At 58.6% G+C, this 13,312-nt stretch overlaps 3 protein-coding genes across 5 annotated transcripts; all 3 read right to left on the bottom strand.

Moving 5' to 3' along the window:
* Positions 1–247: 247 nt before the first annotated feature.
* LOC134508487 (avidin-like) lies at positions 248–2,404 on the bottom strand. 2 transcript variants are annotated; one of them, XM_063320207.1, is made up of 5 exons: positions 2,249–2,404; positions 1,277–1,396; positions 950–1,157; positions 493–613; positions 248–411 (listed from the first exon to the last, which is right to left on the bottom strand). In XM_063320207.1, exons 1-5 carry the CDS (start codon positions 2,321–2,323, stop codon positions 378–380), a joined length of 558 nt encoding a protein of 185 aa, XP_063176277.1. In that variant the 5' UTR covers positions 2,324–2,404; the 3' UTR covers positions 248–377. The 2 variants fall into 2 exon arrangements, with proteins under 2 accessions (XP_063176277.1, XP_063176275.1); XM_063320205.1 differs by having other exon boundaries at positions 950–1,160.
* Positions 2,405–6,620: 4,216 nt separating this feature from the next.
* On the bottom strand, positions 6,621–8,711 carry LOC134508318 (avidin-like). The gene is made up of 4 exons (XM_063319732.1): positions 8,605–8,711; positions 7,523–7,733; positions 6,960–7,080; positions 6,621–6,892 (listed from the first exon to the last, which is right to left on the bottom strand). Exons 1-4 carry the CDS (start codon positions 8,674–8,676, stop codon positions 6,859–6,861), a joined length of 438 nt encoding a protein of 145 aa, XP_063175802.1. The 5' UTR covers positions 8,677–8,711; the 3' UTR covers positions 6,621–6,858.
* Positions 8,712–9,000: 289 nt separating this feature from the next.
* Positions 9,001–10,588, bottom strand: LOC134508317 (avidin-like). Of its 2 annotated transcripts, none has more exons than XM_063319731.1 (4): positions 10,401–10,588; positions 10,065–10,275; positions 9,447–9,567; positions 9,001–9,162 (listed from the first exon to the last, which is right to left on the bottom strand). In XM_063319731.1, the coding sequence occupies exons 1-4, from the start codon at positions 10,470–10,472 to the stop codon at positions 9,114–9,116; spliced, it is 453 nt and encodes a 150-aa protein (XP_063175801.1). In that variant the 5' UTR covers positions 10,473–10,588; the 3' UTR covers positions 9,001–9,113. The 2 variants fall into 2 exon arrangements, with proteins under 2 accessions (XP_063175801.1, XP_063175800.1); XM_063319730.1 differs by having other exon boundaries at positions 10,065–10,278; positions 10,401–10,567.
* Positions 10,589–13,312: the final 2,724 nt, after the last annotated feature.

Raw genomic sequence — 13,312 nt, forward strand, 5'->3', positions numbered from 1 at the left:
CAAACCCGCCTGGACGCGTTCCTGTGCAACCTGCTCTGGGTGACCCTGCTCTGGCAGGGGGTTGGACTAGATGATGTCCACAGGTCCCTTCCAACCCCTACAATTCTGTGATTCTGTGATTTAGGTTGGAAAAGGGGCTTTCTTGGGGCCAGTCTCTTCTTGGGGTAATGGAGTGAGAGTTTCATTCTGCACCCACCACAGTGCTTTAGCCCACCTTTCCCAGGACACATCCACAGACTACACAAAGTTGGATTTAAAGGCAAACAACTTTATTTAGCTTTTTAGACTATCTTCACGAAGCCCTGATGCTGGTACATGCAGATGGGTCCCCTGGTCTCCCAACCCCAACTGAAACGAGAGGCTTCTCCACCGTCCTTTCAGCCCGTCCGAGTGAAGATGTTGTGACCAGTCCTGTGGGGAAGAAGCAGCCCATTGGTGCCTGGCCGGCAGTGGAGCAGGGTTCCCAACCAGGCCACGTGTCCCATGGCTCACCTGGTGGCTTTCCAGTCGCTGGGCAGGGAGTCGACCTTCTCCCGCAGCAGCCAGATGGACTGCAGGACCTCCTCCCCACCGTCCCCAGCAAAGCACTGGCCCGCGAAGACAGCTGTGGAGTCTAGGGGAGCGGTGGCTGTTAGCGTCCCAGCGGGACCTCGGCTGCTTTTGGGACAAGGGGTTTAATGCTCATGGAGCCCAAATCGGTCCCGATGGTTGCAGGGAAATTCTCCGTGGCAGAGTTGCTGTCAAAGCAACTCTCGATGCTGCCTAACCTGAACAGGGTTTCAGGAGGTGTCTCGCTGTCTGCAGACACCATCCTGAGTGGGGAGAGATCAGGGAAGGACCGACTGGGGCAGGAGAGGGGAGAGAGTGATTGCAGCGGGCACTGGGAGCCTCGTCTCCCCTCCCCATCCCACCACCCCATCCAGGCACGGCTGCCACTGCAGCTACTGACCAGAAAACTTCCAGTTGACGGTGAAGCCGAAGGTGCACTGCCCGTCCTCATCCAAGTGCTGGGAGCCAAGGAGGGGGGATGGCTCGATGGGTTTCTGGGCGCTTGACACAGCAGTGTGGTACTCGCCGGTGAAGTTGCCTTGGCTGTCGACTGCATCCACATGCATCTTGGAGCCCAGCTCGTTCTCCCACCAGCCGGTCAGGTCACACTGCTGGGAGATGAGCAGAAGTGTCCCCAGGGGCTGCCTGCACACAGCCCCTACCCCTGTCCCATGGGCTGAGACCCCTGCTGGTGCCTCCCTGATGACCACAGGGTGCTGGCACTCACCTTGCCATTCCTTGCAGGGCTTTTCTGCTTGTGACTCAGCCCCCACTTGGTGTTGGTCACCTTTGCCTCCTTTGCACGGTCCTCTTCCCCCTTGGGGATCTCGGATGCTTGGCAGAGGAACTTGGAAAAGAAAGAAAACACAGGGGCAAGCTATAGGCAGCGTCACAGCAGGGTGTCTCCAGAGCCCGGCGAGTGCCCAGGCACCTTTTTTTAAGAGACATGATTTATAAAATGAATGACATCTCAGCCGTGTCAGGAGTGCCAAAAGCTGGGGTAGGCTGAGCAGAAGGGGAGAGGTGAAAAGACAAGGTGGGAGCTAAAGGCAGGAGCCCCAGACAAGTAGGAACACAGGCAGGACCCCTGCTTCAGCCCTGCCAGGTGAGTTGTGCGACCCCAGGACGTGTCTGCCTGTGCATGTGGGGATGTGTGCTGTGCTCGGCACCAGTGTGTGGCACGAGTGGGGAGCCCATGGGGATGGGCAGAGCCCTCAGGTTCATGGTGGGCTCCTGCACAGCCAGACCCCTGCAGAATTCCACCTGCAAGGCTCCGTCTCCAGCTCCAGGCACTGTCCTGTCCCACACTGCACCTCCGCGGGCACCCACTGGGACAGGGACCCCAGGTTACCACTGCCCCAATTCCTCTGCAGGTCCCCCGGCGGGGATCCCCCCTGCGCCAGGGAAGGGATCCTCATGCACATCCCTCCCGGGGTCATGGACAACCCCGGAGCATCCTACCCGCCTCGTAGCACCTCCCTCGCCAGGAATTCCCGTCAGCGTCCCCCCTCCTCGAGCAGGGAGTCCCCCCGCTGCCGGCGATACCCTTCGGGAGTGGGTCTCCCACTCGTGTTCCTCCCCGCGCAAGAGCTGCATCTCCCGGTTGTGCCCCCCCGCCGGCCCCCGCCTCCCGGGGAGGGTCTCCCACGCGTGTCCCTCCCCAGACCCCGGCACCCCCACGCGTGTCCCCGCTCCCCACCTGGCTCCCGGCCGCCGCCGCGGCCAGCGCAGCCCCGGCGGGCAGGGCGAGGGCGGTGAGGAGGCGGTGGCTCATCGGGCGGCTGCGGCGAAACGGAATCTCGCCGCGCCGGGGCCGCTCTCCCCTTTATAGCGCGGCTCGGACCGACCCAGCGCTTCCTTCCCGGAAAGTCGCGGGTGACACAGGCGGGAGGGACGGTGGCAGAGATGGGGTTGGGGACAGGGCGGAGGTGACAGGGATGGGCACAGGGAGGAGTACAGGGATGGGACGAGGATGGGGACAGGGATGGGGACGGGGATGGACAGAGGGTGGAGATGGGGACCGGGATGGAGACAGGGATAGGGTTGTCGACAGGGATGGGGGTGGGCACAGGCATGGGGCTGGGGCTGGGGAAGTAGACAGGGCTGACTGGGGCTCCCCACTGACATAGCCCAGCCTGGGAGTCCCTGGCCCAGGTCCCACTGTCACCTGGCTGAGGGCTGTACCTGGGCTTCACCTCAGCCCTACAGGAACGCCTGCACCCCAAACTGCCCCCTGGTCACTGCAGGGGAAGGACAGAAGGACGGGGAGTCATGAGGGCAGGGCAAGGTTATGTGTGCAGGGACGGCTGGTGATCTGCAGTGGCCCCAGGGATTTGGCAGACAGAGGAAACAAATCTGCCCTAAGAGCAACAGGAAAACCCCAGCACATTGCAGGCCAGAGCGGGGTCCTGGGGCAGGAGCAGAGTGAGAGTAAAAGGCCAACGAACGTGAAGGCAGGATGAGGCCAGGTTGGGCTGTTGCTGCAGGGGAGCAGGACAGCTGAAGCATCAGGACAGAGCCCCGTGGGTAGTGGGCCAGGATGGGGGATGTTTGGAGCAGCAAACAAATGCAGCTTGAGGGGCGGTGGCAGTGACGCTACAGTGCTGGCTTCTTGGAAACACTTTTGCTTTCTGTTTCTGTTCCCCTGTTCAGGAAACAGGCTGCGTACATCATCTCCTGTCCCATGGGCTGCCTTCTCAGGGGACCCCAACAGACAGGGAATTTGCAGACATCGGGATGATGAAAGGACAAAAATGAAAACTGACTCCCTGGGGGTCCCACATGGTTTGGGGTTGCCCCGTGTCCCTTGGTGGGCTCTCCCCATCAGGTCTCCCAGCCTCATCCTCCCACCCCTGCTGGGGTCCTGAGGCTTCAATCTCACAGACCGTTTGGAGAAGCATTTGGGAACTCCCTCATGCTGCTGGTGACAGCCACAGCACGCGTTTGGGGAGCATGAGAACAAGCCCAGGGTAGTCAGGGCAGTGCCAAGGATGTCAGTGTGTAACAGGGCTGTGCTGAGGGGCTGTGTGGAGAAGGCAGGGGTGAGGATGAGGGTGCAGGGGTAAGGATGAAGATGCAGGGGTGAGGATGAGAGTGTGGGGGTGAGGAAAAGATTGCAGGTGTGAAGAGGAGGATGCAGGGGTGAGGATGAAGATGCAGGGATAAGGATGAGGAGGTTGGCGTGAGGATGAGATTGCAGATGTGATGAGGATGCAGGGATGAGGATGAAGATGCAAGAGTGGCTTTTGATCAAAAGATGAATGACCAGGTATATCGATCAGTTGACCTTGGCTGGTGCAGGCATACCCTGGATAGGCTCTGGTCCGTGCACTCTCCTGGAGCTGTTGGGGGTGAGAGCAGCCCCAGAGCCCAACAGGGAAGGAGGGAATGGAGCAGAAGCTGAGGAAGGCTGGGGAAAGGTGGGCACACTGCAAGAGGAAGAGGATGGTGGACAGGCCCTGAAACTTTCCTGGGGCACTCTGTGCTCACTGCCCCAAAGTCCCTGCCCCATCCAACAGCTTCTTCCCCCGGCAGCCCTGCAGCCCCTACGCAGCATCCTCCTTCCATCCCTTTGTGCCTCTCCCTGCCTGCATGGCTCCTCCCCGAGGTGCGCAGGGACACCCGGATTAGGAGCTGTGCATTACCGATTAGGGAATTTATGAGTTAGAAACTTCGGAAGTTGCTGAAGTGATGAATTAGTGAGTTCATGTCTTAGATGAGTCTGTGCAAAGTGTACTAGGCCTTTGTTTCATGTGTGTGTTTTTTTTTCTTTCTTAATGAGCTGACAAAATAATGTTTAATGTACAGGTGACATTGTCATGTGCATGTGAGCATCTGAAAGGAGTCTTATCTTGTTCCACCCTCTGGCTGATGGGGTGACAGCCAGGTAGTGGGAAATACACGCAAATGTACAAATATACAGCACGGATCCCTCCAGTATCTGGCCTTCGCCACACAGTCTGTCCAGTAGCTGTCCCTGGAGCGCCAGGTTTCTCCCCTGGTCCCTCCAATATGGAGCCTGGACTTTGGACCATCCCAACAGCCCAGGCTCCCAGCTCCTGACCTTTGTCCCCTCTGTGGGGGCTGGCACCTAGCCCTGTCCCATATGTGCACCCAGGATCAAACCCTCCACCCAGAGAGTAGCTGGAAATGCAGTTTAACAGGAAGATGGAGCAGAGTGGGGTGCACAGGTGCAGGCTGAGGCCAGGCGGGTGTGCTGGCTTGCCTGCATGCAGCCTTCACCCTGACCCCCGGACATGGGACATCCCGCTGCTTCATGCCAGGGATGCTGCCTGGGGACGCTCACCACATGGCCCCTGTGGGTGCCCCAAATGGTTGCACCGGCAAGAAGGCACCTGCCAGAGCCCAAGGCCATATCTGGGAAGTGGGAAGTTACAGAAGAAAAAGGCAGAGTTTGTGAGAATGAAGTACCACCCACTGTAGGAGAAGACCAGGTTTGAGACCAGCTGAGGAGCCTAAAGGCACACAAGTCCATGGGACCTGATGGGATTCATCTGCGGGTCCTGAGGGAACCGGCAGATGAAGGTGCTAAGCCACTATCCATCATATTTGAGAAATTGTGTCAGTCTGGTGAAGTTCCCAGTGACTGGAAAAGGGGAAACATAACCCCTATTTTTAAAAAGGGAAAAAAGGAAGACCCAGGGAACTACAGGCTGGTCAGTCTCACCTCTGTGCCTGACAAAATCATGGAGCAGATCCTCCTGGAAACTGTGCAAAGGCACATGGAAAATAAGGCAACAGCCAACATGGCTTCATTAAGGGGAAACCATGCCTGACAAATTTGGTGGCCTTCTGTGACAGGGTTACAGCGTTGGTGGATAAGGGAACAGAAACAGACAGCGTCTACCCGGACTTGAGCAAAGCGTTTGACACTGTCCTGCGCAACATCCTTGTCTCTAAATTGGAAAGAAGTGGATTTGGCAGATGGACCACTCAGTGGATAAGGAACTGGCTGGATGGCTGCACTCAAAGAGCTGTGGTCAACAGCTTGGTGCCCAAGTGACGACCAGTGGTGAGTGGCATTCCTCAGGTTTGGTACTAGGACTGGTACTATTTAACATCTTTCTTGGCGACATGGATGTTAGGATTTAGTGCATTCTCAGTAAGTTTGCTGATGACACCAAGCTGTGTGGAGCAGCCAATACACTGGAGGGAAGGGACGCCATCCAGAGGGACCTGGACAGGCTTGAGAGGTGGGCCTGTGCGAACCTCACAAAGTTCAGCAAGGCCAAGTGCAAGGTCCTACACCTGGGTTGGGGCAATCCCAAGCGACAATACAGACTGGGCGGAGAATGGCTTGAGAGCAGCCCGAAGCGAGGGAGGTGATTCTGCCCCTCTACTCCGCTCTGGTGAGACCCCACCTGGAGTACTGCGTCCAGCTCTGGACCCCCCAACATAAGAAGGACACGGACCTGTTGGAGCAAGTCCAGAGGAGGGCCACAAAGATGATCAGAGGGTTAGAGCATCTCTGCTATAAGGACAGGCTGAGAGAGCTGGGGTTGTTCAGCCTGGAGAAAAGAACACCTTGCAGCAGCTTTCCAGTACCTGAAGGGGGCCTGTAAGAAAGCTGAAGAGGGACTTTATACAAGAGCATGTAGTGACAGGATGAGGAGTAATGGTTTCAAACTGGAACAGGGTAGACTTAGATTAGATATTAGGAAGAAATTCTTTACTGTGAGGGTGGTGAGGCACTGGAACAGGTTGCCCAGGGAAGCTGTGGATGCCCCATCCCTGGAGGTGTTCAAGATGAGGTTAGATGGGGCTTTGAGCAGCCTGGTCTGGTGGGAGGTGTCCCTGCCCATGGCAGGGGGTTGGAACTAGATGAGCTTTAAGGTCCCTTCCAACCCAACACATTCTATGATTCTATGATTTAAGTTCCCTTCCATCCTACAACATTCTACGATTCTAGGATTACCCAGCTGCTGTACCCGCTTTGTCCCCCAGCCCTCCCAGCCCCTTCAAACACCAGCCACTGCCTGCCCCCCACCTCAACCTGCCCACGGCCACAGAGTGGCTTCTTGCACCCCAGGGACATGTGGGGCACGGCTCTCTGACAGGCAGATAAAGGTTTATTCAGCTCCATGTGCAGGGGCAAGAAGTTTTGGGAAGGTTCCCCACCAGCAGGCTGCTGGGGGGCACTGGGAGGAAGTAGGACAGGGCAAGGGTGTGCTTCCTGGCCAGGATGCTGGGAGCAGGTGGGAGCCCAGCCTGGATACAAGGCAGCGGAGATCCTCAGGCATGCAGGTGGGACAGCAGGGTGCAGGAAGCTCCAGTCCTCGCCCCACCCCATCACTTGATGCGCGTGAAGATGGAGGTGCCAACCCTGCGGGGAAGCCTTGTCAGCAGGAGGGGAGAGAGGGCGGTGGTGGGAGGGCAGGTTCAGGGCTCACCTGGTGGCTTTCCAGACATCCCTGCGGGATGGGACCTCTTCCCGCAGGAGCCACGTGGTCTCCAGTGTCTCCTTCCCACGGCGGTCCACAAAGCACTGGCCCACAAAAGCAGTCATGGAGTCTGGCGGGGTTCAAGGAGGGCACAGGGGGCTCAGAGCCGGTGGCTTCAGTCACAGGAACTTGGGCCACCTGATCCCGGCAGACAGACAGACACCCCCTGCCCCATATCCTGGACAGAGAGATGGACCTGCCTGCCACATTGCCCAGATGGGTCACCTCAGTATCGTCTGGACAGATAGATGGGCACCACCCCTGCCACTTCCCTTGGACAGGCAGAGGGACACCCCCAACACATCTCCCAGACAGACAGACACCCTGACCACCCACCCCAGGCAGACATCACATGCCATGGCCGGAGCGAGTGCGTGTGTCCTGTCCGTGGCCACAGCCACGGTTTCTTGGTGCCACGGGGGGTGTGGGGGACCAGCCAGGGGACACCCCGCTGCCAGCCTGGGCCGGGGATGGCCGGCTGTCCCGGGATGCTGTGCTGGGTACCCCTGTACCTGCGAACTGCCACTGCACGGTGAAGCCAAAGGTGGGCTGCCCCTTGTCACTGGAGTGCTGCTGGGCCCCTTGCAGGGGTGACACCAGGATCTGCTTGTTGGTGGCTGCCACAGCGGTGTGGTAGGAGCCCGAGAAGGTCCCGGATGCATCCAGGGCTGAGAGGGTCATGTTGGAGCCCAGCTCATTCCTCCACAGGCCCTGCAGGTCACACTGGGGACCAGGGGGCTTTGCTGGCACCTTAGGCAATGCCGAGCCATGGCCCCCCTCTCCAGCTTGCCTGGGCAGTGGGACACGTGCTTCCTGTATCTCAAGCTGGCACGGCCCCTTCGCACGGCAGCTGGCACTGGTGGCATGGGCACCAGCTGGGCCAGCACCTCTCCCTCCTGTGGCAGCACAGGGCAGAACTGGAAGATGCCGGGTACCCCCTGTACCAGGGGTGGGTGACCAACACCACCCCAGGGACAGCACAGCCGGAGCTGGTAGCCCCCTTGGCCACACACCCTGTGCCCTGGGGTGGCACAGCAGGAGCACACCGCTCCTCGGGCACGAACACTGTGTGCGGGGACGGCACAGCATGGCACGGCACAGTGGAAGCATGCAACCCCCTCAGCCATGCACACTGTGCCTCAGGGGTGGCACGGCACGGCACGGCACGGCACGGCATGGCACAGCATGGCACGGAACAGCACAGCACAGTGTGGCACAGCACGGCATGGCACAGCACGGCATGGTGCTACGCAGCATGGTATGGCACAGTGGAAGCATGCAACCCCCTCAGCCATGCACACTGTGCCTCAGGGGTGGCACGGCATGGCACAACACGGCATGGCACGGAACAGCACAGCACAGCGTGGCACAGCACGGCATGGCACAGCGCAGCACGGCACAACACCCTGTGACAAAGCACAGCGTGGCACAGCACAGCACGGCATGGCATGGCATGGCACGGCACGGCACGGCCAGGGCATGCAGCCCCTCATCCGGTCACCCTGCACCCTGGGGACAGCATGGCATGGCACAGCACGGCATGGCAGGAGCAGGTAGCCCCCCCAGCCAGGCACTGTCCCCAGGCTGCCCTTACCTTCCTGGCGGCAGCCGCACAGGGGGTGAGCAGGGCCATGGCGAGCAGGAGGCAGCAGCTGAGGCTCCCCATGGCGGCGGCGGTGGCTGTGCCCTGTGCCCGCTCGGCCCCTTTTATAGCGGAGGGGGCTGAGGCCAGGCAGCGGCCGCCCACGCCGGGCCTCCTGCCAAAAACCACCCCGGTGGGAAACGGGCCACTGCCCACCGCGGTGGACTGAGCGAGGTCCTGCTTCCCCTCCTGTGGGAGCATGGCAGGGTGGTGGGGGCTGCGGCGGAGGGTCACGGCAAGGGACGCACACCAAGCCTCGGGGAGGGCGACAGGAGAGGCCATGGGATGCCACGGGGCGGGTGTCGAGGGAATATAGGCACTGAGTCATGACATGACAGGAGCCTGGTGGGTGTTTGTGGCAAAGCTTTATTGGGAGAACCAGGTGGTGGGGCAGGGGGGGGCGCCACGCCCCGGCAATGCCCAGTGCTGCTGCTGGCCCAGGAACCCTGTTGCTGCCACCATCACTCCTTCTGCGAGGAGGGCAGGCGGGTGAAGATGTTGATGCCGACCCTGCGGGGACATAGAGGGAGGAGACGTGAGGGTGGGAAATGCACCCTTGCATAGGGCAAACGCACCCTCCTGGTGCCGAATGCCCAGCCAGCCCCATCCCACCCCCCAGCAGCGTTTGCACCTTGTTGCGCCCCCCGGGGAGGTCGTGCATGAGTCCCCCATCCTTGGTCACCCCAACACTGGCTGCAGCTCTGCCGGGCACTGAGCACCGCAGGATGGGAGACGCCCCTAACCCCCCAAGGAATGCGCAGGGGACCCGAGCGGGGCAGGGACAGGGGGCTCACCTGGTGGCTTTCCAGTCGTCATTGATGTTGTCCACACGGGACCGCAGGAGCCACATGGTCTTCAAAACCTCCTTTCCATTCTCATCCACGAAGCACTGGCCCGTGAAGACGGTGACAGAGTCTGCAGGGACAGGGTGGGAGGTGGAAGGGAGCATGGCCGGGGTGGCAGATCAGTGCTGAGCCGTGGCCCTGAAGCCCGCCCCAGGCAGGGGAGAGTAGACCCCGGCTACCCTCCAGAGGCACAGCAGTGACAGGTAAGGTGGGCAGGAGGGGTCAGAGAGATGGAGGTCTCGCATAGAGATGGGGAAACACCAGTGGGCTTCATCCCCCAGCCCATACTCTGTTCCCTGGGACTGGGAGGCGACAGCAGCCAAGGAGCTCTGGGACCAAGGATGGGAGAGCATCAGGGAAAACAACAGGGGACAGGAGACAGCACTGGGGATGGGGGAACGTCGGGAACCCTGATGAGGAAAGTAGGGGATCATGAGGGACATCACAGGGGAGGGCAGAAGAGCATCAGGGACACCAGAGGGGAGGGCAGGGGAGGTCTGGGGACACCAGAGGCAGGGGAGGGCGAGCTCTGGGGACACCAAGGGGAGGCTGGGAAAGGAGAAGCACCTGAAAAGCTCCAATTGACTGTGAACCCAAAGGTGGGCTGGCCCTTGTTGTTTGTGCGATGCTGGGACCCCTGCAGCGGTGACAGCTGGATCTCATTTCTCGTGGCAGTCACGGCCGTGTGGTAGCTGCCAGTGAAATCGCCTTTTCCGTTCACAGCCCCGATGGTCATGTTGGAGCCCAGGTCGTTGACCCAACGCCCGCTCAGCACACACTGCTGAGTGGAGGGGACACAGCATTGGTGTCAGCGCACAGTGCAGGAGCGGGCAGGGTGGCTCCGGGCACCCCCGGTAGCTGCAGCCCCCCTGCCCACCCTCTTCATCCCAGCCCTGCCCTTACCTTTCTCGCAGAGAAGCCAGGAGCCACCAGGGCCAGGCTGAGCATCAGGAGGAAGGGAGTCGCTTGCACCATCTCTGCAGCGGGCAGGCAGCCGGCGTACCTGGGGATGCGCTCCTCGACGGGCTCTGCCGATGTGCCTGCTCCCTCGCCTTTTTATTGCTGCCAGGGGGGACGGTGGGAGCTCCAGCCAGGGGCTTGTGCAATCTGGGTGTTTCTGAACTTGCAGTTCCCGGCAGCGACTCACAGAAGTGCCTACCGAAAACCTTCCTCCTTGCTCATACTTCCTTGGCACCTCTCAGGCCAGCCCTGGCTCCGGCAGGTCAGTGGCTGCCAGGACAGATTGCTCAACCAGGGAAAACCCCTCTCAGGGGATGTTGTTCCTTCTGCCCTCGGTTTGCCACCCCACCGCTGTGCCCAGGGGCACACAGGGGTTCCAAGGAGCGTGAACCCCAATGCACCTGCAGCACACAGCCTCACCCTGCTCCCCCTCACCAAGCATCCTCATGCAAACCCAACCAGCACCAGGCTCATTCCAGGGCTCCGATTTATCCCCCTTCCCCGCCGGGTACTGAAGCAGCCGCAGATCTGACTACAAAGCACCAGGTCTCCTCTCACCAGGGCTGGCAGGAAGGTTTGCTGCTGTTTTTACAAGCTGGCTTTTGTTGGAAGGAAACTATTTCATTTACAAAAAAACAAACATTCCCCGAATGTCTTGGACATCACATTTTTAATACTGACAAAAATCGTATTTACGTAGGGATTCTTAGGTAACTTTAAGTACGGTTTATGTAATTCCTCTTACATTATAGTTGTTGCTGTCTGGGGATGCTGAAGTGGCTTGGTTCACACCATATTTTCTCCCCCATTCCTCAGTGATTTTCAAGGCAGTCTCCTAAAATATGTGTGTTTTAATTGCCCCAGTCATGACAGCAAGAGCTGATGGAGACCCACGTACCGGAAAATGCTTCTTTTCTTAGCAGGGAGACAAGGCAATTCTTGGCAACATCTCAGAAATGCTTCCCGAATTTCATTTCCCTTTGATCTCACATTTGAGCCCCAGTTTCTCTCTGACAGTAAAATTAATCATTACCCAGGCTGGGGAGCGCCGCGTTGCTACTGCCGCCATCTCAACGCCCCCGTATCCTCTCTGCGGGAGCCCCACATCTCTCTCACATCTCTGCCCGCAGTGAGCTGGCTGCCCACAGGGAATTCATGCCCCGGGTATTTGCTTCCCTCTGTCTTAGAAATTAATTGCAGGGCAAGGTTTGTTTTCCCATATAGCTGCTGTTTGCTTTGTCTGGTTTTTCAGCAGGCAGGCACCGCTTGGAGTGCGGCGGCGGTGTGTGATAACAAGTACGGTCGGTCTGGGAAAGTTGCAGGGGGCAAGAGGGGCAGCTGTCACCCCCTTGCCATCACCTTGGTTCAGGGAGCTCCCTCAGGGACCTCACGGACACTCGTGGGCATGGGGGTGGGCAACACAAGGCCTCCACACTGGAACCACTACTCATGGCAACCCACAGCTCATTCATAGCTGCAGGTTTATTTTAGCATCACACAAACAATATTGGTGCTATCTGCCCATAACCTCTATCTTTGCTATGTATAACAACCCCTAGCCCAGCGACTTATCTTGTAGGTGCTGGGATCAGCTTGGTGCTCAAGGAGGTGGATTTGCTGACCAGCCTCAGCCGAGTCAAAAATCATAGAATCACAGAATGTTCTTGGTTAGAAGGGACCTTAAAGTTCATCTTGTTCCAACCCCCTGCCTTGGGCAGGGACACGTCCCACTGGACCAGATTGCTCAAAGGCCCATCCAGCCTGGCCTTGAACACCACCAGGGATGGGACAACAAGCAAAATAAAATCATAGAATCATGGAATGTGTTGGGTTGGAAGGGACCTTTAAAGGTCACCTAGTCCAACCCCCCTGCAGCGAGCAGGGACATCTTTAACTAGATCAGGTTGCTCAGAGCCTCATCCAGCCTGGCCTTGAATGTCTCCGGGGATGGGGCCTCCACCACCTCCATAAAACAAGCAAAAGTGCAGGGCTATCTCCGTGGGGTTTGCACCCTCCAAAGGGCAGCCAGTGAAGCGGCTCAGGGCTGGCAATTATTACCATGACTAAATCCTGACGTGCCATGCCCGAGCCCTGGCACTGCCGGGAATGGGGAAGGGGGAATGGGCCAGCAGGGAAGAAGTCCAAAGTAGAAAGTGCTCAAGAAGTTAAAAGTTGGCAGGGCTGTGGTTTAAACCCACGTATGCCAGGGGTCAAGAAAGGGTTAATTAACAATAAGAAAGGGTTAATGAATCGTTAAACTTGCTGCTCAAGCTGGGATTGAGTCAGCCTCGAAAAACAGTAGTACAGGCAAATACTAGAGAAAATCTCATCTGTAACCAAGGGCTGTCCTCCCAGCCCGCAGCGGTGCCCATGTGGAAGCTGCTGAAAGCTGAGCCTTGACAGATATGAGTTTTATTGAGGCGATACAGTCAAAAGAAGAGGAAAGAGCAGAAATATTCCTTGATACAGACTAAATGGCCCAAGCTTTGAAAGAAACTCTGTGGGCACCTACTGCCTGGGGTTAAGGAGCAATGCTGATGGGTCACAGCAATAAAACCCAGCCCAGTCAGAAGCCGTGCTGGCTTCAGCATCTGCTTTTGTCCTTTGCCAGCTGGGCTGGGATGTCACAAGTGCAGGCGGGCAGCCCAGGTGAGCCATTGCCAGTGTCCTTGCACCCCTGTCCCCCTTCAACCTTGCCACAGTGGCCCTAACGGAGAGCATCTCGGTCCCTCTCCACCACCCAGGGGCTCTGCCGTGGGAGGACAACATCGGCTGGCCCGTGGGGGCCACATCCGGGACAACCTGCCTTTCCCGGATAACATTATTCCGCTGCCCAGGCGGATGCGGGAACTCTC

Source organism: Chroicocephalus ridibundus, chromosome Z (genome assembly GCF_963924245.1).
Source record: "Chroicocephalus ridibundus chromosome Z, bChrRid1.1, whole genome shotgun sequence".
In the NCBI taxonomy this organism is placed as follows: domain Eukaryota; kingdom Metazoa; phylum Chordata; class Aves; order Charadriiformes; family Laridae; genus Chroicocephalus; species Chroicocephalus ridibundus.

Coding starts and splice junctions, on each gene's coding strand:
- LOC134508487 (XM_063320205.1), bottom strand. CDS start 2,323: ATGAGCCACCGCCTCCTCACCGCCCTCGCCCTGCCCGCCGGGGCTGCG. Junction 1,397..2,248: donor CGGCGGCGGCCGGGAGCCAG/GTGGGGAGCGGG, acceptor TTCTTTTCCAAG/TTCCTCTGCCAAGCATCCGA. Junction 1,161..1,276: donor GCCCTGCAAGGAATGGCAAG/GTGAGTGCCAGC, acceptor CTCATCTCCCAG/CAGTGTGACCTGACCGGCTG.
- LOC134508318 (XM_063319732.1), bottom strand. CDS start 8,676: ATGGGGAGCCTCAGCTGCTGCCTCCTGCTCGCCATGGCCCTGCTCACC. Junction 7,734..8,604: donor GTGCGGCTGCCGCCAGGAAG/GTAAGGGCAGCC, acceptor CCTGGTCCCCAG/TGTGACCTGCAGGGCCTGTG. Junction 7,081..7,522: donor CGTGCAGTGGCAGTTCGCAG/GTACAGGGGTAC, acceptor GAACCCCGCCAG/ACTCCATGACTGCTTTTGTG.
- LOC134508317 (XM_063319730.1), bottom strand. CDS start 10,472: ATGGTGCAAGCGACTCCCTTCCTCCTGATGCTCAGCCTGGCCCTGGTG. Junction 10,279..10,400: donor CTGGCTTCTCTGCGAGAAAG/GTAAGGGCAGGG, acceptor CCCTCCACTCAG/CAGTGTGTGCTGAGCGGGCG. Junction 9,568..10,064: donor AGTCAATTGGAGCTTTTCAG/GTGCTTCTCCTT, acceptor CTGTCCCTGCAG/ACTCTGTCACCGTCTTCACG.